We start from the raw sequence: 23,071 nt of genomic DNA on the forward strand, positions 1-23,071 counted from the left end.
AGCTGGTAGGTTATCCAGACTACCAGACCCCATCTTTAGTTACTGCTTCTGTGTTGATTGGCTCTGTAAGGCCTATGGTTGATTAAAAAAAAAGAAAAGAAAAAAAAAGAAATGTTGTTGCCTTTGGTGCAATACTTCATAAATTAGGCAGTTAGAAAATCCACTGAACATAACATAACATGTAGTGTGCAAGGTGTTATATGTGTAACTGAAGATATGTATCATAGAAGTGTAGTAGTTAATAAAGATAGTCACTGCACTGCACTATTGGACCTATAAAGAGAAATAAGCTGGTCTCCACAATGCAATTGAACTCAGAAGAGACAGTAGAAAGTGCTTACTTCTCAGAAAAAGTAACTTCCAGGCAAGTCTACCACCAGCATAGTACTAATCCGTTAAGCAAACACTTCCATATGTTTGCCACTGTATAAAAGTAATTTGCAGATTCTACCAAACAATTTATCACTCTCTTTACACCTACTGCAATTTCCTCTCCATCTCTCTTTTGTTCTTGCTCCCTCTATATTCATATGATGCAATGCAGATATTATATTCATTGGGATGAGTAAAACAAAGTATCTAATTGCGAAATCATGTTTAATAAATAAATGACCACTTATAAGGTCTGCATTGGTATGGTATGCCTAAAAATGAAAACAAATAATTTTATGTGAAATCTGTTTATTTGGATTTTCAGAATACAGAAACCATTTAAAAAAAATCCAGCTATTCCAAAAAGTGTTTTACAGTTAAAGGAACCATGCATTTAGATTTATGTGCAATCACAACAGTAATGGTGGGGGAAAAAAATAATTTTATATTGCAGGTTTTACGACCATTGACCTGTGATATTTTTCAGCAGATCACGGCATATGCTGCAGAAAAAAAAATTGACAGAATATAATTTTTTTTAATGCTTTTATAAGAGGTGTATGCTTATTAGCATGTGCATAAAGTAATTTACAAAGGGGTGAATAGTTAACTTTAGTCATTGAATTATATTTAGTGCAAATGACTAATTTTAGATTTTTTTTTTAAAAACAGAGTAGAACTGTAAAATAACACTCTTTAGGAAATTGTCAGCACAATAAAATACCTATCGAGAAAGTTATGTGTGTATGTAAAAAAGTTAGTTAGGAGGTGATGTCAAATAAAATAATGCTTTCAGCTAATTTATGAGGCTACTATAAGATCCGATATAAAACTATTGTATTAACTCTTATGTATAATTTTGCTGTGAGTCATATTTTTTATTGATATTTCCTGATCCCCTAGCCTAAGCTCCCCTTTAACTCTTATTCTGCATGTGCTTGTGTAGGGCTCTTTCTGTACTCATCCTCTTCCCCCACCTCTTCCTCGCTCTCAGTGTATCACTCTCTCTCTCCCCTCTCTGCTCATCCTCTCCCCTCTTTTGGGTGGGTCTAGGCTGAGTCAGGATGCTATGTCTGAGTGTGTCAGGTTGGGGGGGAGCCCAGAGTCCCTGCTGTGCCCTGCTGAGCTATTCAATATTGTTAACAGACACTTTCCTCAGGCAGAAACCCTGCTGAGCGACTCATCAACTCCCAGAGTGAGTGCAATATACTTTGGCAAGATTGGAGAGAGGGCTGGGGCAAGGAGGGGGGGCTTTGTTTGCTAACAGTGCCTATAAAACCTGCTTTTGACCAACTCAGCTATAAGAGGAAGCATCAGCTAACTGTGCCTATTTCAGATTGAACTGTGCCCTCTGATCAGTTTGACCTGCTGCAAGAGAAAAGAGTGACAGGGGAACAGGCGTAGTTGCAAAGTGCCACATAGTGCCACATAGTGCTGCTAAGGCACAAGTGACTCAGTGGCAGGGCAGTGGAGAAGAGGATTTATATTAGTGCTCATCTGGTAGAATTAAGGATTGGAAGGAGGAAAGGTATTTCTTCAGCCTACACCACTGGAAAACTGGAAAAATGAAGACAACATGTGCCCAATTCCTCCTACTGGCGCTCTGGATTCTAGATGTTGATGCCTCACGTCGCAAAGTTCTACTTCCAATCAAACCTGAGCAGGATCCTTTGCCATTTAAGTCTCAGATAGGTGAGTGATAACAACACTTAGATTCCCAGACTGTACTTCTTATTCTTTTTAGTTAATTAACTGAATTAACTGCGTGAGTGTGGAAGAAAAATGGATCGCTCAGTGGTGGGGTACAGTAGCAAGGATATGTCTGTGATGGGGTAGAGTAGCACACATCTCTTAGTGGTGGGGTACAGTAGCACATATCTGTCAGTGGTGGGTTTACAGTAGCATGGATCTGTCTGTGATTGAGTACAGTAGCACAAATCTGTCTGTAATGAGTTACAGTAGCACAGATCTGATAGTGGTGGGGGTACAGTGGTATGGATTTGTCTGTGTTGGGGTACAGTAGCATGCATCTTTCAGTGATGGAAACAAAGATATGGATCTGTCAGTGGTGGGGTACAGTAGCACTGATCTGTCTGATGGGGTCCAGTAAGTAATTATGGGGTCATGGGACCTCCAGAAGCACAGGCACAAATCATGATTCTTGAATAATGGCACAGGGCAGGAGAGTTGCATTTTCCCTGACTATATGGGCTATACACTAGTTTAGGGATTATGTCCAATTTGCCCCCTCATACATTTAATGAGCCCTGACCTGTGGGGTAAGGCTGTCTTTTACTTTGTGGCTGCCTTCGAGCACAAGAGGCAGAGCTGTAATTGCAGTAAATACTTTTTTTTCAGCAGACTTAGGGAATGTTTTGTCACAGTAATGGCTCTCATAGGAAGAGAATTGCTTATTAGTTGTTATGAGAGAATGTTTATGTAACGCAGCCCCATTGCACAGAGCTCTTCAGCTGCCAGAACACGATTTAGTCATGTCTCATTCGGACATTCAGGGTTCTGCACTTTTGTGTCAAATTTTTCCTTCTTCCTTAAAAACTGCATTATTACAGTGTAATATACCAAATGTAGCATCTGGCTTGTAGAACCATAGCTATTTGTCCATTTCACATTCAGAAAAGTTAGGCTCCATATTTCTTTGCCTACCCATTGCCTAATCCCCTGTGGTTGGCAGTTTTGGTGTATTTTGGCATACATCCTATGACTTTCCAGCTGGTGTGGAACTGCAAGTGCCAAGAAACTCTCTGGTCAGCCATACCTGCTGAAGTTTGTTCCACAACAGCTGGAGAGAAGTAATAGATCTGTCACACTTTGTTTCTGCAAGTTGGCCTCCCGTTCTGTGACTGTGCATAGTGTATATTTAGTGTTTGCATTTTGCAGTGGGAGATTGTACATACTGGTAAATGTATTAATTAGATGTTTAGCATACTCAGAAGAAGGTTTTTTTTTAGTATTCCTCACTTTTATCATGTTAGACATCTCCTTACCTGGCCATGTTGTACTGTGAGATCCTGTTTGTGGCACACAATGTCTATGCAGGGCTTAACGTCTGTTTGTGGGATGCATATGTGACATAATTTTGTTATTTTCCTGATACGAACAATTGTCTTGAGGACATTTCCCCTACAAAATCCATACCTCTGTATAAGCAGTAAACGGCTGCTCCAGGTTTAGATTTCTATATTTCAGATGAGATTGAAGGTGAAGCACATGTTCTTCAGGGCTTAGTTCTATGTGTTAACTTATGAATTCTGTATTTGCTCCTTCACCAGATTCCTCATCTATTTGCTGTTCTGAAGATGTGTTCCCTGCATTCAGCTGCCTAATACATATCTATTTTTTAGGTTGCCACCTTGGAAATAAGGTGTACTCCCTGGGGGACACATGGCACCCAGATCTGGGAAAACCCTTTGGAATAGCCTACTGTGTGGTATGCCGTTGTGAGGCGGTAAGTGCTGTTTTGCAGAAAGTCATGATGGCTGCATGTGCTGACCAGTTCGTCTAAAATGCTAGCTGCCTGACTATCATGCTATCTTGCTTTAACACTTTGTTTTGCTTTAACACAATTTACTAAAATTGGAGAGTGCAAAATCTGGTGCAGCTGTGCATGGTATCCAATCAGCTTCTAACTTCACCTTGTTTTTTTTGACAAAAAAAAAACTTGGCAGTTGATTGGTTTTATGTAGAGCTGCACTGGATTTTGCACTCTCCAGTTTTAGTAAATCAACCGCTTTGAGTCACTGACCTGAAACAGGTATACAGTTAATGACTTCCTTTTTTTCCCTGTATTGCCTGATCTGCATACTTGTTCTAGCTCAGTGATTTAAATAACTGAAGCCAGAAGGTCTACATAAAAGCCAGACAACTGGCATTTTCATAAGAAAGTGATGCCTACACCTGTATTCCCTCATGACTTATTTACGGTACTTTAAAGACAAGTTGGTATTTTTCTTATTTACCTTAAAGAATGCTTCATATTTTGTATTGTTTCAGTGGCCAAATGTTGCGGCCAATTTTGTTGTTTACTGCATTCTCTGATTTAAAAAAAGAATGCTTAATATTTTCAGGCAAATTTATTATATTGGATCAGATGTCATTTTGTTGAATTAGCTTATGGACTTTACCAAAATCTAGACTTAAATGTATATTAAAATTATAATAAAGTTCAACCAAAAGTAGAATTGCTTCCTGTTATGGATTTATGAATTCACATTCATAAATCCAGAAATAATGGGGCGAGATAGTAACACCAATATATATTTTAATGTTTTTTCCTTTCAGTATCAAGGACACACATGACAAAGTTTGAGGGCTTTTTAATGTCCACATTGCAACACACTAAAACGTATGAGTCCAATTTCCCCATAATAAAAATACCATCTGTCCCTATTTTTCATTGTTGCAGCTTTTTTAGAGGTATGAAATGTATTTTTTTCTGCATTTCAGTGTGTTGGAAAGCCCATGGAAGTCAATGGCATTGCATCTAAATGCTATATAAAATGAGTTTTGATACATTGGTAGCATATATTCACAAGTCAGTGACTGGTAATTGTATCAACTCTAAATTCTAAATTCAAAAACACATTGAAAATGTACAGTATGTCAATGTGTGTTGAAATGCCTGCCAATGCACAAAGGAAACAATGCACCCACCTAATGCTACAAAAAAAAAAAATGCACCTCTGCACCAACATCTATGGTCTAAGTGGGTTCGTGTTTAAAAAATAATGGGAAAGGAGAGCTGTCAAAAAAATATCAAAAAAATCAACTATCTGCATTTCATACTGTAATAGTATAAAATAAACAATAAAATTACCAAATAAAAATATAATATTTATATAAAGTCACCGGTAACTAAATTAGAACTAGAAGTTGATTTATTTATGGAAATATCCCAAAGCCTTGTTCCACATGTACAACACAGCTGATGCAGGAATGGCTCAGCAATCATAGGATTGTCAGCTGTGCAGTATATCTGTGCTGCAGTGTGGTACTTAACAGAAAATGTGACCTGCATGAATTTTACTGTGTCACTGCCATTCTGGGAGCCCATACAAATAAATGGTAAAGCAGTATGGAGTAAATATGGAGAGTTCTTAATGTTGCATACCATGCTACCAGCAAATAGATTTTGGCATATATTTAAGGAGAGGATATACAATATTCAAAACAATGCAAGCCCTAATTGCTAAAGTGTGATTAAAGGTTTAGGGTACCCTGGTTGACCACAAGGGACTTTTATGGGGTGATCCCTCTCTTCCACTATGAACTACCTAAAGTCAGAATTTGGTTGCATTCTACTTTTCCAATCATTATTTTCCTCTTGAATGTCACGTGGGCCTGAAAAAGGTGTACATTCATTTCATGCATTTAACCATATGCATGGAAATTAAAAATGAAAAAAAAAATACCTAAAAACTTGAATATGTTTGAAGATAATACAAATTCACTTCAGCTTTTTTTTTCAACTGGTTGCTGGGTTCCCACAATTCGTTAATACAGGATATCATTTTTATGCCACAGATTTCATGATCTGTACATTACTTCTTTAGTATTGTACAATGTGTTGAATGGCTTGCCCTTGTGCCCTTTAAAGAAAAAAGTAAAAAGTCAGAAAATGAGAATGCTATTCAGAAAGCAGTTGAAAACATCCTGACTATGTTGTGATTGATTGGTAATTACAAGATGCATAATGAATTTAAAAGACTGAAGAAGCAAGCAGTAATATGTTAAGTGGAGGTCTTTGTTTTGTATATTGGAAGGCTCAGTTTGAGGGCAATTACTGACAGGCAATAGGAAGATGCTCCTCCTGGTCATTATAGCCTTTAATACCTCTGGTCAAAATGAGAGTAGCAACCTGTGGGTTGACTTGTTTTTTTTTTTAAAGATTCAGGATTCAAAGATGCCATTAGGTTCCTGGCTAGGATAGCTAGTGAATTACAGAAATAAAACAACAATGCAGCCAATGAAGTTTGAAAAGTTTGAGATCTCATCCTGCATACTTGTTCCAGGTCAAAAACTTACTATGGAGAAAAGCTGAGGTTAGGATGACAGGCCTGGAACCTGCATCTTTAAAAACATGTCAACCAATAAGTTCACTTTAACTGATGCAGCTCAGGGATGTCAATTACTCATTATTTTTTTTAAATCTTCTTGCTTACTTTACTTGTTAGTTTAATTTTTGGTTTGATTGTGCAGAAAAAATGCCTCTGTAAAACTTCTGGTATATATCTTTTTTTTTTATATAGCAGCGGGGCCATTGGGGAAAAACATCTGGTAAAATCAGCTGTAAAAGCATTAAGAGTCATTGTCCTGCAATCACCTGTTCCAATCCTATTGAAATGCCTGGACAGTGCTGCCGAGTCTGCCCTAAGGGTAAGATATTTTTATATAATCTTAAGATATTGGTTAGCCCTTATTCAGTATGGTCTATTACCCTGCAAGGTTGCGCAATATTTATCAATTAATCAAACATTTTATTCTGTGTCTGCTGATTTTTAGCTTTACATCACTAACTACTGAGGGCCTTATATAATAAACAGTTGGGGCCCTATTCACAGTTTGCTATCCCCTGTGGTGTGTTAACACACATGCGTTACCACCCAATATTACATTGTCACAACCCACAAAGGTGAATAGGACTTGAACACCCATGATATTTTTTCCTTACATGTTTTTGCAACTTTTCAGGCTTAACTTGTTTTTTTTTTCCTTTCTCAATTCAGCTCTTCCTCTACCCCTCCATCCGAAAAAATCAGAATTTATCTTGGAGGAGTTTGAGTATTTCCAAGAAAAAGACGATGATCTTTATAATGATCGTTCTTACCTCAGCTCTGATGACGTTGGTCCTGAAGACAGCCGTACAGGTATGAACACAAAACTCAAACAATGTAAATGACTAGAAACTGATTTTTATTTTCCATTAGTTTATAACATTGAGTAAAAAAAACAAAAAAACAAATATGTAAGCATTTCTGAAAACATCTTTAATGCAGCTTTTGCTTATTAGGAAAGGAGGGGAAGCGTGGGGGTATGTGCCAAATCCTGACATTGCTCAGTTTTAACGCTTTCTTTTCTTATTTATTCAAATCTCAGGCACTGGTAATATAATTTAATATAATTTCAGCAATCTGAAAAAAAATCTGATATATCCTTCTTGTAACTTTGGCCTGCAAAGTATTTTCTGTACACTTGCAACTTTTCTTGTGACTGTTTGTTTGCACATGTTTGGATGCACAGTGTGGTGTTTATGTACATGGTCTGTGTTTGTTTTGACAGAATACGTTGCCTTTTTGACTGCTTCCAGTCCTGTGTGGCCCCCAGTGAATAGCGGTCTTGCCAAGGCTAAATTCAATTTGCAGCGTGCTAATTTACTGTTCTCCATCACATACAAAGGGTAGGATTGCTTCTGAATTGTTGTATCGTTTGTTCATTTGTTTAGATCTTTAGATGTTCTCTTTTTAGATGTTTTCTTTATCACTCTCTTTGACTTTGCACTTATTGGTTGTGGTTGAGCTATTGCATACTGCTACACAGTCTAGAGATTTCTGTGATGCATGTGCTAGTCATGTTTTATTGCACTTTTAGATGTTGTCATCTACGTGCTCTTATTTTTATATACTTCATTTGGTGCTATTTTCTTTTCTTTAGGATACATGGCCTTTCCCGAGTTCGTTTCACAGACCCTGATGGCTCTGTGTTGTTTGAACATCCTGTGCACAGAATAGGGTACCCACATAGTGACACAGTAAGTCATGTTGCAGTGCCTATTGCTTTGTGTTTTCATCCTTGTTGCCTCAATGTATAAGTTCTATATCTTTTTTTTTTCTAGATTTGTGGCATATGGAGGTCCGTTCCTCGTCCCTCTCTGCACCTTCTCCGTTTAGGGCACGTTCTTGTTTCTCTGGTGACCACAGTACTTTCCGTGCCTGAAATTTCTGGCAAGATTGTCCGTCACAAAGCTTTATTTTCAGGTTGTGCTTTTGAAAAATAACCATAAATTACAGTAAACTTATGATAATAATGAAGCTTTTATTCAACGGGAAATGTTTTTATTATTTCTAACAGAATCTTTTAGTGCCCTTCTAACACCGGAAAGTACAGAGGAAGCATTGGAACGAGGTCTTGCCATGCTGACGCTTAGTGATGTAGATGACAATCTGCACTTCATCCTTATGCTCAGAGGAATACAAGGAGGAGAGCGAGGTAAAACGTTTGGGATTATGTAGAAAGCATTGTGCACAACAGTCATCTATAACCTCTCCACAGCACTATGGAATTTTATCAGTTGTTATAAAAATGTGTTAAAATTGTATTATTCAAGTGCTACATGTCTGACATAGAACATTCTTCATTCAAGAGTTGGAACTCCCTGTTATGGAGTTGTATCAGGATCTGTTTGTGCTGGGAAAATCTAGGTGGGACAGGGGAACAAACTGATCACAAACATTAGAACTACAATTTAGAAAGACGGCGAAGGAAAGTAGTAGGAAACCAGCTAAATGTGCATTTTTAGTATAGCACTTGTATAGTTAAGTAGTCCAGCAAAAAGAAAATGGATTTTTTTTTTTGAGGATGAAAAACAAAGATAAAAGTCAAGGAATTGCTTTATATTATACTGATGTTTGTTTCCCGCAACAGAAAGGATTCCAATAACTGTGCAAATCATACATCACAATCATGTTATAAGGGAGCTCTACGCCAATATTACAACACAGGTAGGAGACAGTCATAACTATGCTATATGTTTCAGTTATATAAAGTTCCTATAACCCAACATAGTAGCTTCTTTTTATATTAAATGTTCTATATCCTTCTATCCTAAATGTAATGATTGTTTTTATTTATCTAATCACTTTTGATGTCCCTTTCAGGAGCCAGATTTTGCAGAGGTTTTGCCAGACCTCTCTAGCCGAGAGATGCAATGGCTTGGCCAGGGACAGCTGAAGATTGCAGTGCAGACCGAGGGAAGGCATGGACAGCGCATCTCAGGCATTATTACAGTCAGGAAGTCATGTGACAGTAAGTAAAACATTTTAGACAAAAACAGGCCAGTGTGCCAAGTTGTACAGGTGATTGGTGTTGACTGATACAGTCAGACTGAACAGCTTTGAGGATTAAAGTTAAATTCCAGTTAAAACTTTTTAATTGCATAGGGAGGTGTTGGAACCTCAGCTTTGTATTGTCATCAATGTCCCTATTGGGGAGGTTTCCTTTCAATTCCTGCATATCAGTAAGACATGAAGTAGGGAAAGTCTTGCCAGTGAGGGTACAGACAGTAATAAAACACTTTTATTAGACTGGAAAAAGGTTAGAACCTCTGTCTGTGTCTCCATTGGGAAGATTTCTCCTCATTTAATGTCCCATTAAGGTATAACCAGTGCAGGAAGTGAGGGAACATTTCTCTGGAAATGAGGGACTCAACGAGCAGTAAAAATGGGTTAGAGGCTCTGGGATTGATTTACTAAAGGCAAATCCACTTTTCACTACAAGTGCACTTGGAAGTGCAGTCACTTTAGATCTGAGGGGAAGTTCTGCTGATTTTATCATCCAGTCATGTACAAGCAAAAATGCTGTTTTTTATTTTCCTTGTATGTCCCTCTCAGATCTACAGCGACCGCACTTACAAGTGCACTTGAAGTGCAAAGTGGATTTGCCTTTTGTAAATCAACCCTTCTATCTCCTCCCAAATTTCTCTGTAAAAGGCTTTGCTAGATTTCAAACATAAAGCAACTGTTTATGTTCATCTTTTCTAAATATGCTGCCAAACTTTCTGCTGGTTATACCATGAGTAGCTTACCTATGCACTAGAATGGTTGCAAGCTGATTCCCCTGTCTATCAAGCAAGAGTATCTTACCTAAAGGTTCTACTATCTTTCTCTAAGCAAGGCACCCAGAAAGTTGGGCCAGGCTGTCGTGTCAGTCATATTGATTATACTGAACCCATGAAAGTACAATTGTTTTGAATAATCTGTTATCCATGTCAACAGCTCTAGTTGAATACATACTACTCTATGAAGAGTGCATAGCCAAGCTCTGTGGAGGTGGCCATAGCTCGGAGAAATGGTTAGCTGGAATACGTTTTTGTTTATTGCATGTGCCTGTTATTCAGAGGTGATGCAGCTGGAAAGGCAGAGGGAAAACAGCGGGGTTGATTTACTGAAACGGTGCAGTTGTGCATGGTAGCCAATCAGCTTCTAACTTCAGCTTGTTCGTTTAAGCTTTGGCAAAAAAAAAAAAAAAAAAACTGGAAGCTGATTGGTTTCTATGCAGAGCTGCACTAGATTTTGCACTCTCCAGTTTTAGTAAATCAACCCCAGTAAATTGCATGTTATTAGTGAGGATATTTATAAAAGAAAATAGGGTACAGTGGAATCCTCATATATTGCACTATATACAGTATAGATACTGTAATTTTGTACAGGTGAGAAAACTTGTGGATCAGAGGAACATGGCACAGTGCAACAGAGGGATACTAAAGACTATAGATATAAATTAATCTCAAATATTTAACCAAACATGCATATCACTTCCTTACAATAAGGGTGCACATAGTGGTGTGCCTTGGTCAGGTGTAAAAAATGATACTTATGGCTGAAAATAAATATCTGTTCCTCATAAGCATTGCTATGGACAACCAAAATCCCTGCCTAATGCCACAAAACCTCTGGTCTTAGCTTAATTATTGCATACATAAAAACGCCTATGTGGAGAAAACTGGGGGTATTTTGTAACTATTGATGTCAATAAGCCATGTGAGAAAATGTAGCCATTGTTGGTAGTTTTGTCTTGCCTTTTCCTGCATTGAAGAACAATAAGAAGAGACTAAGAGAATCATTGGGTGCCTACTGCTCATTATAAGGTGCCATTTTATGAAGCACCCATCTTATTTCACATGGGGGTATGTGAAACTATATGAATATGTTGTGAGTGTGGCATTATTGTGAGGGAAGTCAAATGTAAAAAATTTGGTCAACCGATACCTGTAATATGCCGAAACATCCTGATGTGTATATACATATGATCTACAGTTATGAAATGTTTACACCTCTTCTATTGTCACAGCTCTGCAGAGTGTTTTATCTGGAGGAGATGCCTTGAACCCAACAAAAAGTGGATCAGTGGGCTCTGCAACTATCACACTTCATGAAAATGGGACAGTGGAGTATCAGGTACACTTTAGAAGTGATCATGTTGGTTTCGCATTTTGTAGATTATGAAGTAGAGGAAAACATTTCTGAGAAGCAGTGTCCTTATCCAATGTCTGACATTAGCTGGTGGTCACTCTAATATATGACTTATTCTTACAGCTACAGCTTGCTGCCATTATGAGTGAAGTGACAGCTGTGACATTGGAGACCAAACCTCGAAGAAAGATTAAGAGAAATATTCTGCATGACCTAACTAAGGATTTCCATGATGGGATGGTAAGAAAATTAGTGATAAATCTAATGCCCCGTACACACAATCGGACTTTCCGACAACAAAACCGTGGATTTTTGTTAGAAGGATGTTGGCTCCAACTTGTCTTGCATACACACGGTCACACAAATGTTGGCCAACAATTACGAATGTGGGAACGTGGTGACGTACAAGACGTATGACGAGCCGAGAAAAAGGAAGTTCAATAGTCAGTGCGGCTCCTTCTGCTCGATTCCGAGCATGCGTAAACTTTTGTGCGTCGGACTTGTGTACACACGATCGGAAATTCCGACAACAAAGTTTTGTTGGCAGAAAATTTGAGAACCTGCTAGCCAACATTTGTTGGCGGAAAGTCCAACAACAAATGTTCAAAGGAGCATACACACGGTCGGACTTTCAGCCAACAAGCTCACATCCAACATTTGTTGTCGGAAAATCCGATAGTGTGTACGGGGCATTGCAGACTAACTATTCATTACTTGGAATAAGTGGATAGTGCACCATTTCCATATGGACAGGGAGGATGAAGTTGTTTTGAAGAGCACTGAGCAATAAAGCAACAGTTGAGCATACCTACAGCAAGAATGAAGTCATATTCATGCATGCAGGCAATACAAGAAGGAAAATGAATGCATACTGGACTAATGTAAAATGCTACTGTGCAAGGGACTGAAAAGCCTTTTCTATATAAGATAAGCATTCTATATACTTGTGTCATGCCCTCTATATGTATTGTGAAGGAAACATGTATGTGAGGTAGAACCCAGTAACACTATAAATGTCCTCATGTATTCATTTTAGAAAGGATATGTTAAGATGGAAGGTAAACATTGCACTTGGGGGCATACTTTAGGAAGTGGTATATACAGTAAATCAGGGAATTGCAGTAGTTTTCGGCACAGCTGGTGGCAATATCTGAGTGATTTCCAACTAGTGAGTCAGTATACATGTCTGTGAAAGGATACCAGATTATCTGTGTCTCAGGAATTTATTGGTAATGGGAAGCTTTGTTTACAGTGAGGATTTTAATATATATCTGTAACTAGTTTTTGAAAAGAAAACTATCCGAAGATTGATTTTTTTTCCATTATAGAATCTGTAGGCAAAGACAAACCGGAGGAGATTTACTAAAACTGGTGCACACAGAATTTGGTGCAACTGAGCATAGTGACCAATCAGCTTGGAGAATTTTTTGTCAAAGTTTAATTGAACAAGCCGAAATAAGAAGCTGATTGATTACTATGCACTGCTACACCAGATTGTGTGTGCACCAGTTTTAGTAAATCCCCCCCAAAATAGCCAGAAGTTTGGGAATTAATAACAAAGCAAAGAATAATGCTATGCTTTAACTTGTAGTAACTATCAGTTTTGTATAGCAACACCAGTGAAAGTTGATAGAAGAATGCACCGGACACGTTCATTTCAATTTTTTTAATGTATTTTTTTAAATTCCTCTACAAATTATGTTTAATCCATCATTTATTTACTTTTTCTGATCAGGCTTTTGGGTTGTGGACAGGCGCTAATGCCCGGGATCTGCACATGTTACTTCAGAGCGAACTTTTCCTTAATGTAGCCAGCAAAGATTTCCAGGAAGGAGAACTGAGAGGACAGATCACGCCTTTACTATATAGCGGCATGTGGGCCAGACATGAGAGTAAGTGTGGTGACTGTATGTGTGTATATAGATCTATCTTACATCTCTATAACTGCATATATGAATATCTATGCCATCCATTCATGTAAATGCAGTAAGATAATAAAATCTATGGAAGGTGGCTTTGAGGTTGTGTGATCTACCAGAAATGATGTACAATAGAGATAATCTTGTGGCTTGCAAACCGTCTAAATGAGTGTATCTATTAAAAAAACTTTCCCTCTTTCTTCCCTCTGTGTCAATCTTGCAGTTTTCATGCTTCTCCCACCCTCCTGGCTCACGAAAGTTTCATATTCCCTGCTCCTCACAAAGGGAGGTGGCTCATGACTGGGAATCAGTCTTGTGTAACTCTTTGCTGGCTGATTCTCCTAATGAGAATCATACTTTCTGTCCTTTTTGGAACTATTTGCTGAACATTCTGCACATCTGTTTATATTTTTAGATCTTCCAATCCCCCTGGCTGGTCAGTTTGTGTCACCACCCGTGAAGACAGGATCAGCCGGTCATGCCTGGGTGTCTCTGGATGAACACTGCCACCTGCACTATCAGATTGTGGTGACTGGTCTGGGGCGTGCAGAGGATGCAGCACTCAATGTACATCTGCATGGCTTTGCTGAACTAGGTGAAGTCAGTGACAACTCAAATGGTCACAAGAGGCTGCTGAAAGGCTTCTATGGATCGGAGGTGAGTTTAGAGGCTAGTGACGCAGGGCCATCTTACTTCTTTGTGTGTTAATGCATGCGCATTAACGTGGTTTATGTCACACATGTGTGTTGCCTTAAGGTAGCCCTTAGGGTGGCACCCTAAGGTGCTTAAAGAAAGCACATGACCCTTTCTTTACAACACATTCTAACACACTAGTGTGCAATTCTAAGCCTTGCAGCACACTACAATGCAGGTATGTTGCCTTAGTGCAATTGTGGTGCCTTCTAAAATGAATGGCACAGCAATGCATGTTACCTGTATTACCGTACATAGTGATTGCAAAAGTGTAAATGGACCCAGGGCCGTTTGAAGGAATTTGGAGACCCCAAGCAAAATGGACATGGAGGCCCCCAAACCCCCCCTCGCACGCACGCAAAGCCCCCCTTATTACCCCCTCCCTTGTTCTTTTTAACCCCCTCCCTACCGCGTACCGCGTGGCAGGAATTTCAGTTTTCTGTTTCCGGCCGGCTGGACTGAAAGGAAGTGAGCACTCAGTGTGTGCACTTCCTGTCAGTCCGGCCGGGAACAGGAAACTGAATCTCCTGAGTCCTGTACCGCGCGGACTGCAGGAGGAAGGAAGAGGAGCTCGGCCACGCTACAGGCTGCAGCTTATAGGAAGCGGCGGCACGGCTGGGGCCCCAGGCCAGCTTAGGGCCCCAAGCAATTGCTTGTTTTGCCTGTCCTGTTGCGACGGGCCTGAATGGACCTCCAAGATTTTAGAAGTGAGTGACACATCATCTGCATATATTAAACCTGACATGTATTTGCTCACAGTGTTGCATTAACAATGTGTATATTCATTGCCTACTTAAAAAATTATATAAACTACATTAAAGTGTTACTAAACCCAGGACCCCGCATTCACTATATCTGGTCTCACACAGTACACAGAACATGGAAATACAATTATTTTAGTAAATATAAACTGCTAAATACCTTTTCTCATCAGCAGTATATAGCAGTCTTGTGACTTCTATCAGCGTCTGGTTAAAGTTTGTAAGAGGAGATTTCATTCTCCCCTCATTGTCCTATGAGGCTGCAGGACCCCTGACCCTCTGTCTTGACAGTGCTGATTGGCCCTGTGCCGATTACATGTACCCTCCCAAGAAAAAAATAACCTCTCACCAAACTGAACATGTGCAGCTTTCCCCAAGGCTCTGTACTATTAGGAGACAGTGGAAGAAGGGCAGGATCAGAGAAGACAGGATCACACAGCGTTTTTACACAATGCACCGGATTAACCCCTTCGGTTCCACAGTCAGTATAAAAAGCATGCTTTACTGCATATACAGACTGATTTTACTGTTGTGGGTTTAGTAACACTTTCATTTTGATTTATATTAAATCTCAACTTCACAAACTTTTTTTTTTTTAATTTTGGATAGGAGTGTGTAAGATATTATTGCTGTATGTGCCCCTGTTTGGAAGATTTGTCAGAACAAAAAGTGAAGGAAAATATCCCAACTTCCAGTCTATTTCCCAGGAAAGACGGCAGCTATAAAAGACATTTTTCTAGCAGAATGGGGAACGGTTAAACCCCTTTTAAAAAAAACCTTAATACTGTCTGTGTCCCCATGAGGGAGATTCCTCCTCACATCCTGGTGACAGATGTTAGATACAAGAGAAAGAGAAATCTTCTCTATGGGGACAAAGACAGCATTTAAAATCTGATGGAAAAATCTCCTCAACAGGGATAGCAGTAAATATCTTGCAGAAGTTTTAAACCCTTCCTGCCTCTATCCAGCTTGGGCTGGAATATGTTCTAATAACTTTAATCTGAATATTGAACACGAATGACAGGCTATTTTTTCTCTAATGTTAAACAGGCTCAGGGTAGTGTAAAGGATCTTGATCTTGAACTGTTCAGCCACCTCAACCAGGGCACTGCATTCATCCAAGTCAGCACAAAGCTTAATCCGCGTGGAGAGATTCGGGGTCGAGTAAGTATGATGGACTTTTAATGCATGGTTTGTTTTAAAACACCCTATTACAGATTTCTAGATCTTGATTGCGTGCTGTTACAGTGATATTATAACTAAATTCGATGAACACTAACCATATGTACTTCTAACCTATTCCAATTCTAACAGGTACATATTCCAAACAGCTGTGAATCAGGAAGTATACCACTGTCTCCGGAGGACTTTGAGCGTGAATCAGTTGAGAAGAGCAGCCAGCGTCACACAGAAGATCTTGCAAAGGATTCCAGATCTTGTCAATTTGAAGGAAAACTAAGGGCTCATGGATCTAAGTGGGCTCCTGACTATGACAAGAAGTGCACAGTATGCAGTTGTCAGGTAAGGAGATTTTCCAGCCTATAGGAAATCACAGTGTGTCGCTAAAGAGCCCATAGAGCAGTGATGGCGAACCTTGGAACCCCAGATGTTTTGGAACTACATCTCCTATGATGCTCATGTACTCTGCAGTGTAGTTGAGCTGTTCGGTTAGCAAACAACGTCAAATCCTAGTGTCACACTATAAGGATGATTTACTAGAACTGGAGAGTGCAAAATCTGGTGCAGCTGTGCATGGTAACCAATCAGCTTCTAACTTCAGTTTGTTCAATTAAGCTTCGACAAAAAAAACAGCTAGAAGCTGATTGGTTTCTATGCAGAGCTGCACCAGATTTTGCACTCTCCAGTTTTAGTAAATCAACCCTACTGTGTCGCAGATAATAGGGATTTCAAGGCTAATGTGTCTACACTCCCATTCATTATGTTTCCCCAGGTTATCAACAAAATGTGGAGAGACTGACGCTAGACATTTTGCAGTACAAAAGTTATATTATTTTGTAATTAGTTACAGAAAAGAAGAATGCTATCCGTTTAAATTTGTTTTGCAATCAGCAACTTCTAGAAATACTTGCAACAACAAGCAGCAGCAAGTTTAATTTGTGTATGTGATGTTATTTATCTATGTCAAAGTATTAGTAGCAAGTCTTGTCATCTGTAACAGCTTAGCTTTTGTGTACTGAGCTATAATAGCTCTGACACTTAAGTTAGCCAAAGCATCTGACATACATTAAACATAAGCAATTACTGCCTCCATGTGACTGTCTACAGGGCCATGATGACATCTAACATACATATAGTCAAAGCCGAAGTTCAGTTTGCTAAAAGAAAATAAATATGTACACAGAAGAATCTTGGTCCAAAACAAATATTTCTTTTGCTCTGCTCATTTGATTATTATTCTGCTACATATAACTGCTATGCCAGTATAGTATGCTGATATGACTATGTGTTATAGATAACTGTTACATTAGGATGACGGCATTTAAAGGTCTATAACACTATTTTCCAACAAGTTCAAGCAGCAGGCAGGTGATGTGTTTCGTGATGTCACCCACACTTGTTTCTTTGTGGTGTGTCCCAAATTTAAGCAAGGCTTGTGCATTCTTTATTCTTTATAGCTTTTAAAGATTTTATACATAAAAAATCCCCAAAAGACAAGACTGGGAGCAGACAATGGGGGTGGCCCTGGGTGGGATTTACTAAAACTGGTGTAGCTGGGCATAGTAACCCATCAGCGTAACCTATCAGCTTCTAAATTCAGCTTGTTCAATTAAGATTTGGAAATAAAACCTAGAAGCTGATTGGTTACTATGCACAGCTGCACCAGATTCTGTGTGCACCAGTTTTAGTAAATCTCCCCCAGTACTGCGACTATGTCTAACATTGGTGACATGTATTCAAAACCATTGTTTTTTGGTATCTGTGTATGATCCCATTGAAAGTTATGAAAAAAATCAGAAATGACAGGTTGAGGCTGATTTACTAATGGGGTTCTTCACCCAATAAATTAAGTACAGTTTCGCTTTAATTATCCAATCATATGAAAAGCCAATTCCTGCTTTTTTTCATCTGTGCATGAGTATTCATATGGGGTTATTTACTAAAATTGGATCATGCAAAATCTGGTGCAGCTCTGCACAGAAACCAATCAGCTTCCAGGTTCTTTGTCAACACTTAATTGAACAAGCTGACGTAAAAGCTGCACCAGATTCTGAGTGCTCCGGTTTTAGTAAATCTCCCCAAAAGTGAACACAGCTACAGTTTATTTAATGAAGATTCTCAAATCTGTTAGTAAATCAACTCCTTTGTGTCCAAACATCCGTTAACAAATCAGAATTTAAAGCAGTAATAAACCATCAACTATTTGTGAAAATTCTTACCCAAGCAGTTGCTTGTTTACAGTTTTCAATGCTACTGGCTCCTGCTCTCTGGAGACAGCGGCCAGTGCAGTCTGGAGCCAGTCTGTTAGCTTAGAGAAGGGAAGGGGGTGGGAGCAGGAAAATGCCCTCCTAGGCTATGGGGCTGTGTGTTTCTATTGATGCATACACTTTAGGGAGCCAAAACTCTAGTCCCTGCATGCAAGGGTGGCTCCATAGGACGCTGCAAGAGAAAGGAGCCACCTTGAAACTGGACATCAGCTTAAAATGGAACATAGGCAAGAATTACAAGATAAATAAGCTGCATACTTAGTAAATTATTAAATTAGCAGCTGAAAATGCTTAAGAAAAAATAGGTTTAATATAGCTTTAGATTTTCGTTGTTGCAGTATTCTTCAGTCAATCAGGTATTCTTTATTGCTGTATATTTCTTATTTCAGATCAGATGTATAATTAGGTTTTATATATCTATGCTTACTCTAAAGCCAGCCATAAATGGATCGAATCTCAGCTGGTTCAGCAGGGAGCGGACAAAGTTCGATCTATCTATAGGCAGGTTGTACCTAAATCGATCCACTGATTGAATTGGGTACAACCAGCCTGTCCGATTTTTTACATGTGATTACATATAGCTGCTAGCAGTGACCATTGTGCTCTGAAAAGCCAGCAAGACTCCCAGGTGGCAGAACACAATAGCACTGCTGGAGGGACTCTCCCATCAACACTGACCCATGGTGGAAGGAAAGAAAATCGAATCATCTATGGCTTTCCTTAATAACACAAAGTAGTCTAGAAACAAAAGGCAAAAAAATATGGATTAAGTATGTCTTATGCCACGTACACACGAGCGGACTTTACGGCAGACTTTGTCTGGTGGACTTTTTGACTGACTTTACGATGGACTTTCCGAATGAACGGACTTGCCTACACACGATCAACCAAAGTCCGACGGATTCGTACGTGATGACGTACGACCGGACTAAAACAAGGAAGTTCATAGCCAGTAGCCAATAGCTGCCCTAGCATCGGTTTTTGTCGGTCGGACTAGCATACAGATGAGCGGACTTTTCGACCGGACTCGAGTCCATCAGACAGATTTGAAACATGTTTCAAATCTAAGTCCGTCAAACTTTTGAGAAAAAAAAGTCAGCTGGAGCCCACACACGATCGAATTGTCCGACGGACTCAGGTTCGCTGGACCAAGTATGCCGTAAAGTCCGATCATGTGTACGCGGCATTAGATCGCTGTGAGGTTCCTCATTGTCTCCCATTATTTAATCTGTTGAATTTTTGTTTTCAATCTCTCTTTTAGAGACGCACTGTGATCTGTGACCCTATTGTGTGCCAGCCTCTGAACTGTACTGAGCCTGTCCAATTGTCTGACCAGTGCTGTCCAGTGTGTGAGGGTAAGTTGTTCAAGATGCAATTTTATATGAGTTAATGAGATATAATTTTGTGGTTTTTGGAAAAATAGAAAATACAGACTCAGGGCTATAATCCAGATACAGAGTTTGAATACAAATATATTTTTAAGAAATAACTAGCCATTTGTAATACTATAACAAATTGTTTAGGAACAAAAATTGATTTTACCTTTCACAATATAAAGTTCCTTCTCAGTTTTTTCCTTTATACCAATATTTGGCTTTTTTTTTCAGAAAAGAAAGAAAACCTGGAAGTGAAAAAGCCTGTAAAACCTCAAGCTGAAGGTAAGAACAGTTTGAAAGTTTTCCTCTCTGCACTATTTATTCCATCCTCATAGTGGATACTTAGTTACTTGACAATAATCCTTCTACTCTTTTGCAGGGTGTTATTTTAATGGGTTTTGGAGGACAGCTGGTACACATTGGCATCCAGTGGTTGAACCTTTTGGTCTAGTCCTTTGTGCAACTTGCACCTGCAAGGTATGATTTACTTGATTTCTTAGCCTCCCTGGCGGTATGATTATTTCAGATTTTAGGTGCTGAAAGCGGTACAATTATTTTGCATGGAAATTTGGCGTTTTATATTGTAGGCCTGTAATTCTTAACAATAACACACTTAAATCTGTCCAAACAAGAGTCTAGTAGATATCCCGGGTATGATAAAGTTTGAAACACAAAAACATAAATTATAATATAATAAAAAAAAAAATAATAATTAAAAAAAATAAAAATAAATAGTAATAAAATAAATTTCCACACGATTCACTATCGCTCAATTCTGCAAGTGTTCTAATTTACTATCGCTGTTTTCTAGCTGGTCTAAAGCCATTTTTGACGTAAAGGGACACTTTTTGGTTGCTATGGACAATCTCCAGTTTCCAGGCAGAAAGAACAGTATATGCAATATAAAACTGCATGCAGGGCATGGGCCAGAGCACTGGGGACAAATGGGATGTGAAATAATTTCATACAGTACTGTAATCTGTAAGATTACAGTACTGTATGTGTTATGCTTTTTACATTTTTTTGAATTTGCCGCCAGGCTCCGCCCCCGTGCGTCGCGACGCTCGCAGGGAACGGAGCCTGGCACAGAGAGGCTTCGGAACAGGACACAGCCCGCGGACACTGCGGGGGACATCGCAGGATCCCGGGGACAAGGTAAGTAAGGAGGCACCAGGATCCTGCGATGCAATCCCGAGTGTGGCTCGGGGTTACCGCTAATGGTCCTGAATTTTAACCCCGAGCCACACTCGGGAAAACCGCCAGGGAGGCTACTCCTTCTATGTCCTATAAACATGTATCTGCTGATAAATTGATATAATCCACTCATGCATCTCTTTTGTTATTAGACTTCCTCACCTGACCTTCCAGACCTGCACTGCGTGAGAAAGACCTGCCCACGGCTTACTTGTGCTAATCCAATCCGTGCCAACCCAATGGACTGCTGCAAGAAGTGTCCAGGTGAGAGAAATTGGCATATTGCAAAGAGAAACATATTAAAGCCATTTTTAATGAGATTTATTAAAGGACAGTATGTTAGATCTTTCACATTACATGAATGTGTAAATAAGAAGAAGGTAAGGTTTGGATGCAGTGAGGAAGGATTTTTATTGTTGTCTGTGTCCCCGCTAGGGAGATTGACCCTCATTTTCTGTCCCAGTGATCACTCAGGAATGGAGCAGAACCTCCCCAACAGGGACACAGACAGCAATAAAATTCTGACAGGTTCTTCGCATTTTCTGCTACAGTGACCTCATAGGAGGTGCACAGAAATATCTCCAGTAGGGACACAGCCAGTAGTTAATACCTGATAGATGTTATAACCCTTCCAAACTATCAGAAACATTCTAGGTGATGCACTTGAAATATTTTATGTTCTCACCTTCTTTACCAATAACACCAATGGACCATTCTCCCTTACAGAGGAGGAGCAAAACCCTGTGGGGTTGGTAGAAAGAATGCAGTCTGATGAACCACGGAATTGCAAAGTGAGGGGTCAAGTGTATTCTAACAATGAAAAGTGGCACCCAACTTTTCTACAACTTGGAGGAGAGGTGAAGTGTTTGACCTGTGTTTGTGTGGTAAGTAGAAATCGTAGAACATGTGTGGGTTCAGACAAAAATGATGAGGAAATATGATAAAGTATAATTTCACTAAAATGTCAGAATATAGCTAAGTGTGACAGTGTTAATGTGGTGGGAAAAAACACTTGTGACTCCACAGTGACATAATGCAACCACTTATATCTTGACAGGATGGTGTTCCTCAGTGTAACAGACAGAAATGGAAATGCAGTGACCCTGAATGTAAAGCTAGAGGGGAGTCAGATGGATTTTGCTGCAGTGACTGCCATGGTAGGTATCTTCCAAATGTATGCAGTATGCATCACACAACCTTATTAAAATGTTGTCTTTCTTGTGCATTCAGCTCTTTTTTTTAAAACAATCTACTTAGCTGGTCAGAACTAGTTGTTGAGAGAGTCTATTCTACATTTTCATACCTCTTACTGTAAAGAAACCTTTCTATATGTGAAGGTTAAATTTCTTCCTCCAAATGTAAAGGGTGCCCCCTTGTCCTTTATAATGACCCTAAAGAGAACAACTCTACACCACCCCTCTCTAATGATACTGCTTCACTTGTAGATCAAACCCAGGAAGAAGATGAGAAGTACAACTCTGAGGAGCCAGCGGGTACATGGAGCTACTAAAGATGAGAGAAAGGGAATTTGGAATTCAGAATCTTTTGATATTCCCAGGGATACAGTTTCAAGTCACTGCAGGACTCTCCGATGACATATACTCTTTTTGGATATTTTATTTGAACATTATGACTCTGTGATATCCTACCCATCTCCAAAAAACACCTCAAGACAGATCTGACCTAATAACTGTCTTTGCCAGCAAGAATTTCAGAATTGCCATAGAACTATGCTATGGTATTATTTACTAGGAATCATCTGAAGACAACTGCAGGACAGTGATGCCGTAATTTCCATTACAACACATTTGTAGGACTACGATGTTATGGCTTTCCTAATGAGGCAACTGCAAGATTGATTTCATACTGATCCTTGGTAATCCTGTGTAAGGATAACACTTGCAGAACTATGATGTCAGAGCTTCCCTAAATAGGCAACTGCAAGAATATGATATCATACCGACCCTTTACTGTTCTGTATAAGGGATGTACAAAGTGTAAAATGTGACAGTGTGATGCAGACTTTAACAAATGATCAGCTCATCTGTTTGGCAGAAGCATTTCCAGTTTTAGCTACACCCAAGAAATTGAGTACCTTTCTGGGAG

General features: G+C 39.3%; 1 protein-coding gene across 1 annotated transcript; it reads left to right on the forward strand.

Annotated features, from left to right (window-relative positions):
* Positions 1-1,434: 1,434 nt before the first annotated feature.
* On the forward strand, positions 1,435-22,640 carry CHRD (chordin). Its single transcript, XM_073626606.1, has 23 exons — positions 1,435-2,064; positions 3,735-3,838; positions 6,639-6,765; positions 7,116-7,256; positions 7,669-7,786; positions 8,041-8,137; positions 8,222-8,363; positions 8,458-8,595; positions 9,031-9,107; positions 9,264-9,411; positions 11,455-11,561; positions 11,700-11,816; positions 13,312-13,468; positions 13,911-14,152; positions 16,000-16,113; positions 16,264-16,470; positions 19,657-19,750; positions 20,003-20,053; positions 20,151-20,248; positions 21,118-21,229; positions 21,692-21,849; positions 22,023-22,122; positions 22,411-22,640. The coding sequence occupies exons 1-23, from the start codon at positions 1,938-1,940 to the stop codon at positions 22,473-22,475; spliced, it is 2,841 nt and encodes a 946-aa protein (XP_073482707.1). The 5' UTR covers positions 1,435-1,937; the 3' UTR covers positions 22,476-22,640.
* Positions 22,641-23,071: the final 431 nt, after the last annotated feature.

Source organism: Aquarana catesbeiana, linkage group LG04 (genome assembly GCF_042186555.1).
Source record: "Aquarana catesbeiana isolate 2022-GZ linkage group LG04, ASM4218655v1, whole genome shotgun sequence".
Lineage (NCBI taxonomy): Eukaryota > Metazoa > Chordata > Amphibia > Anura > Ranidae > Aquarana > Aquarana catesbeiana.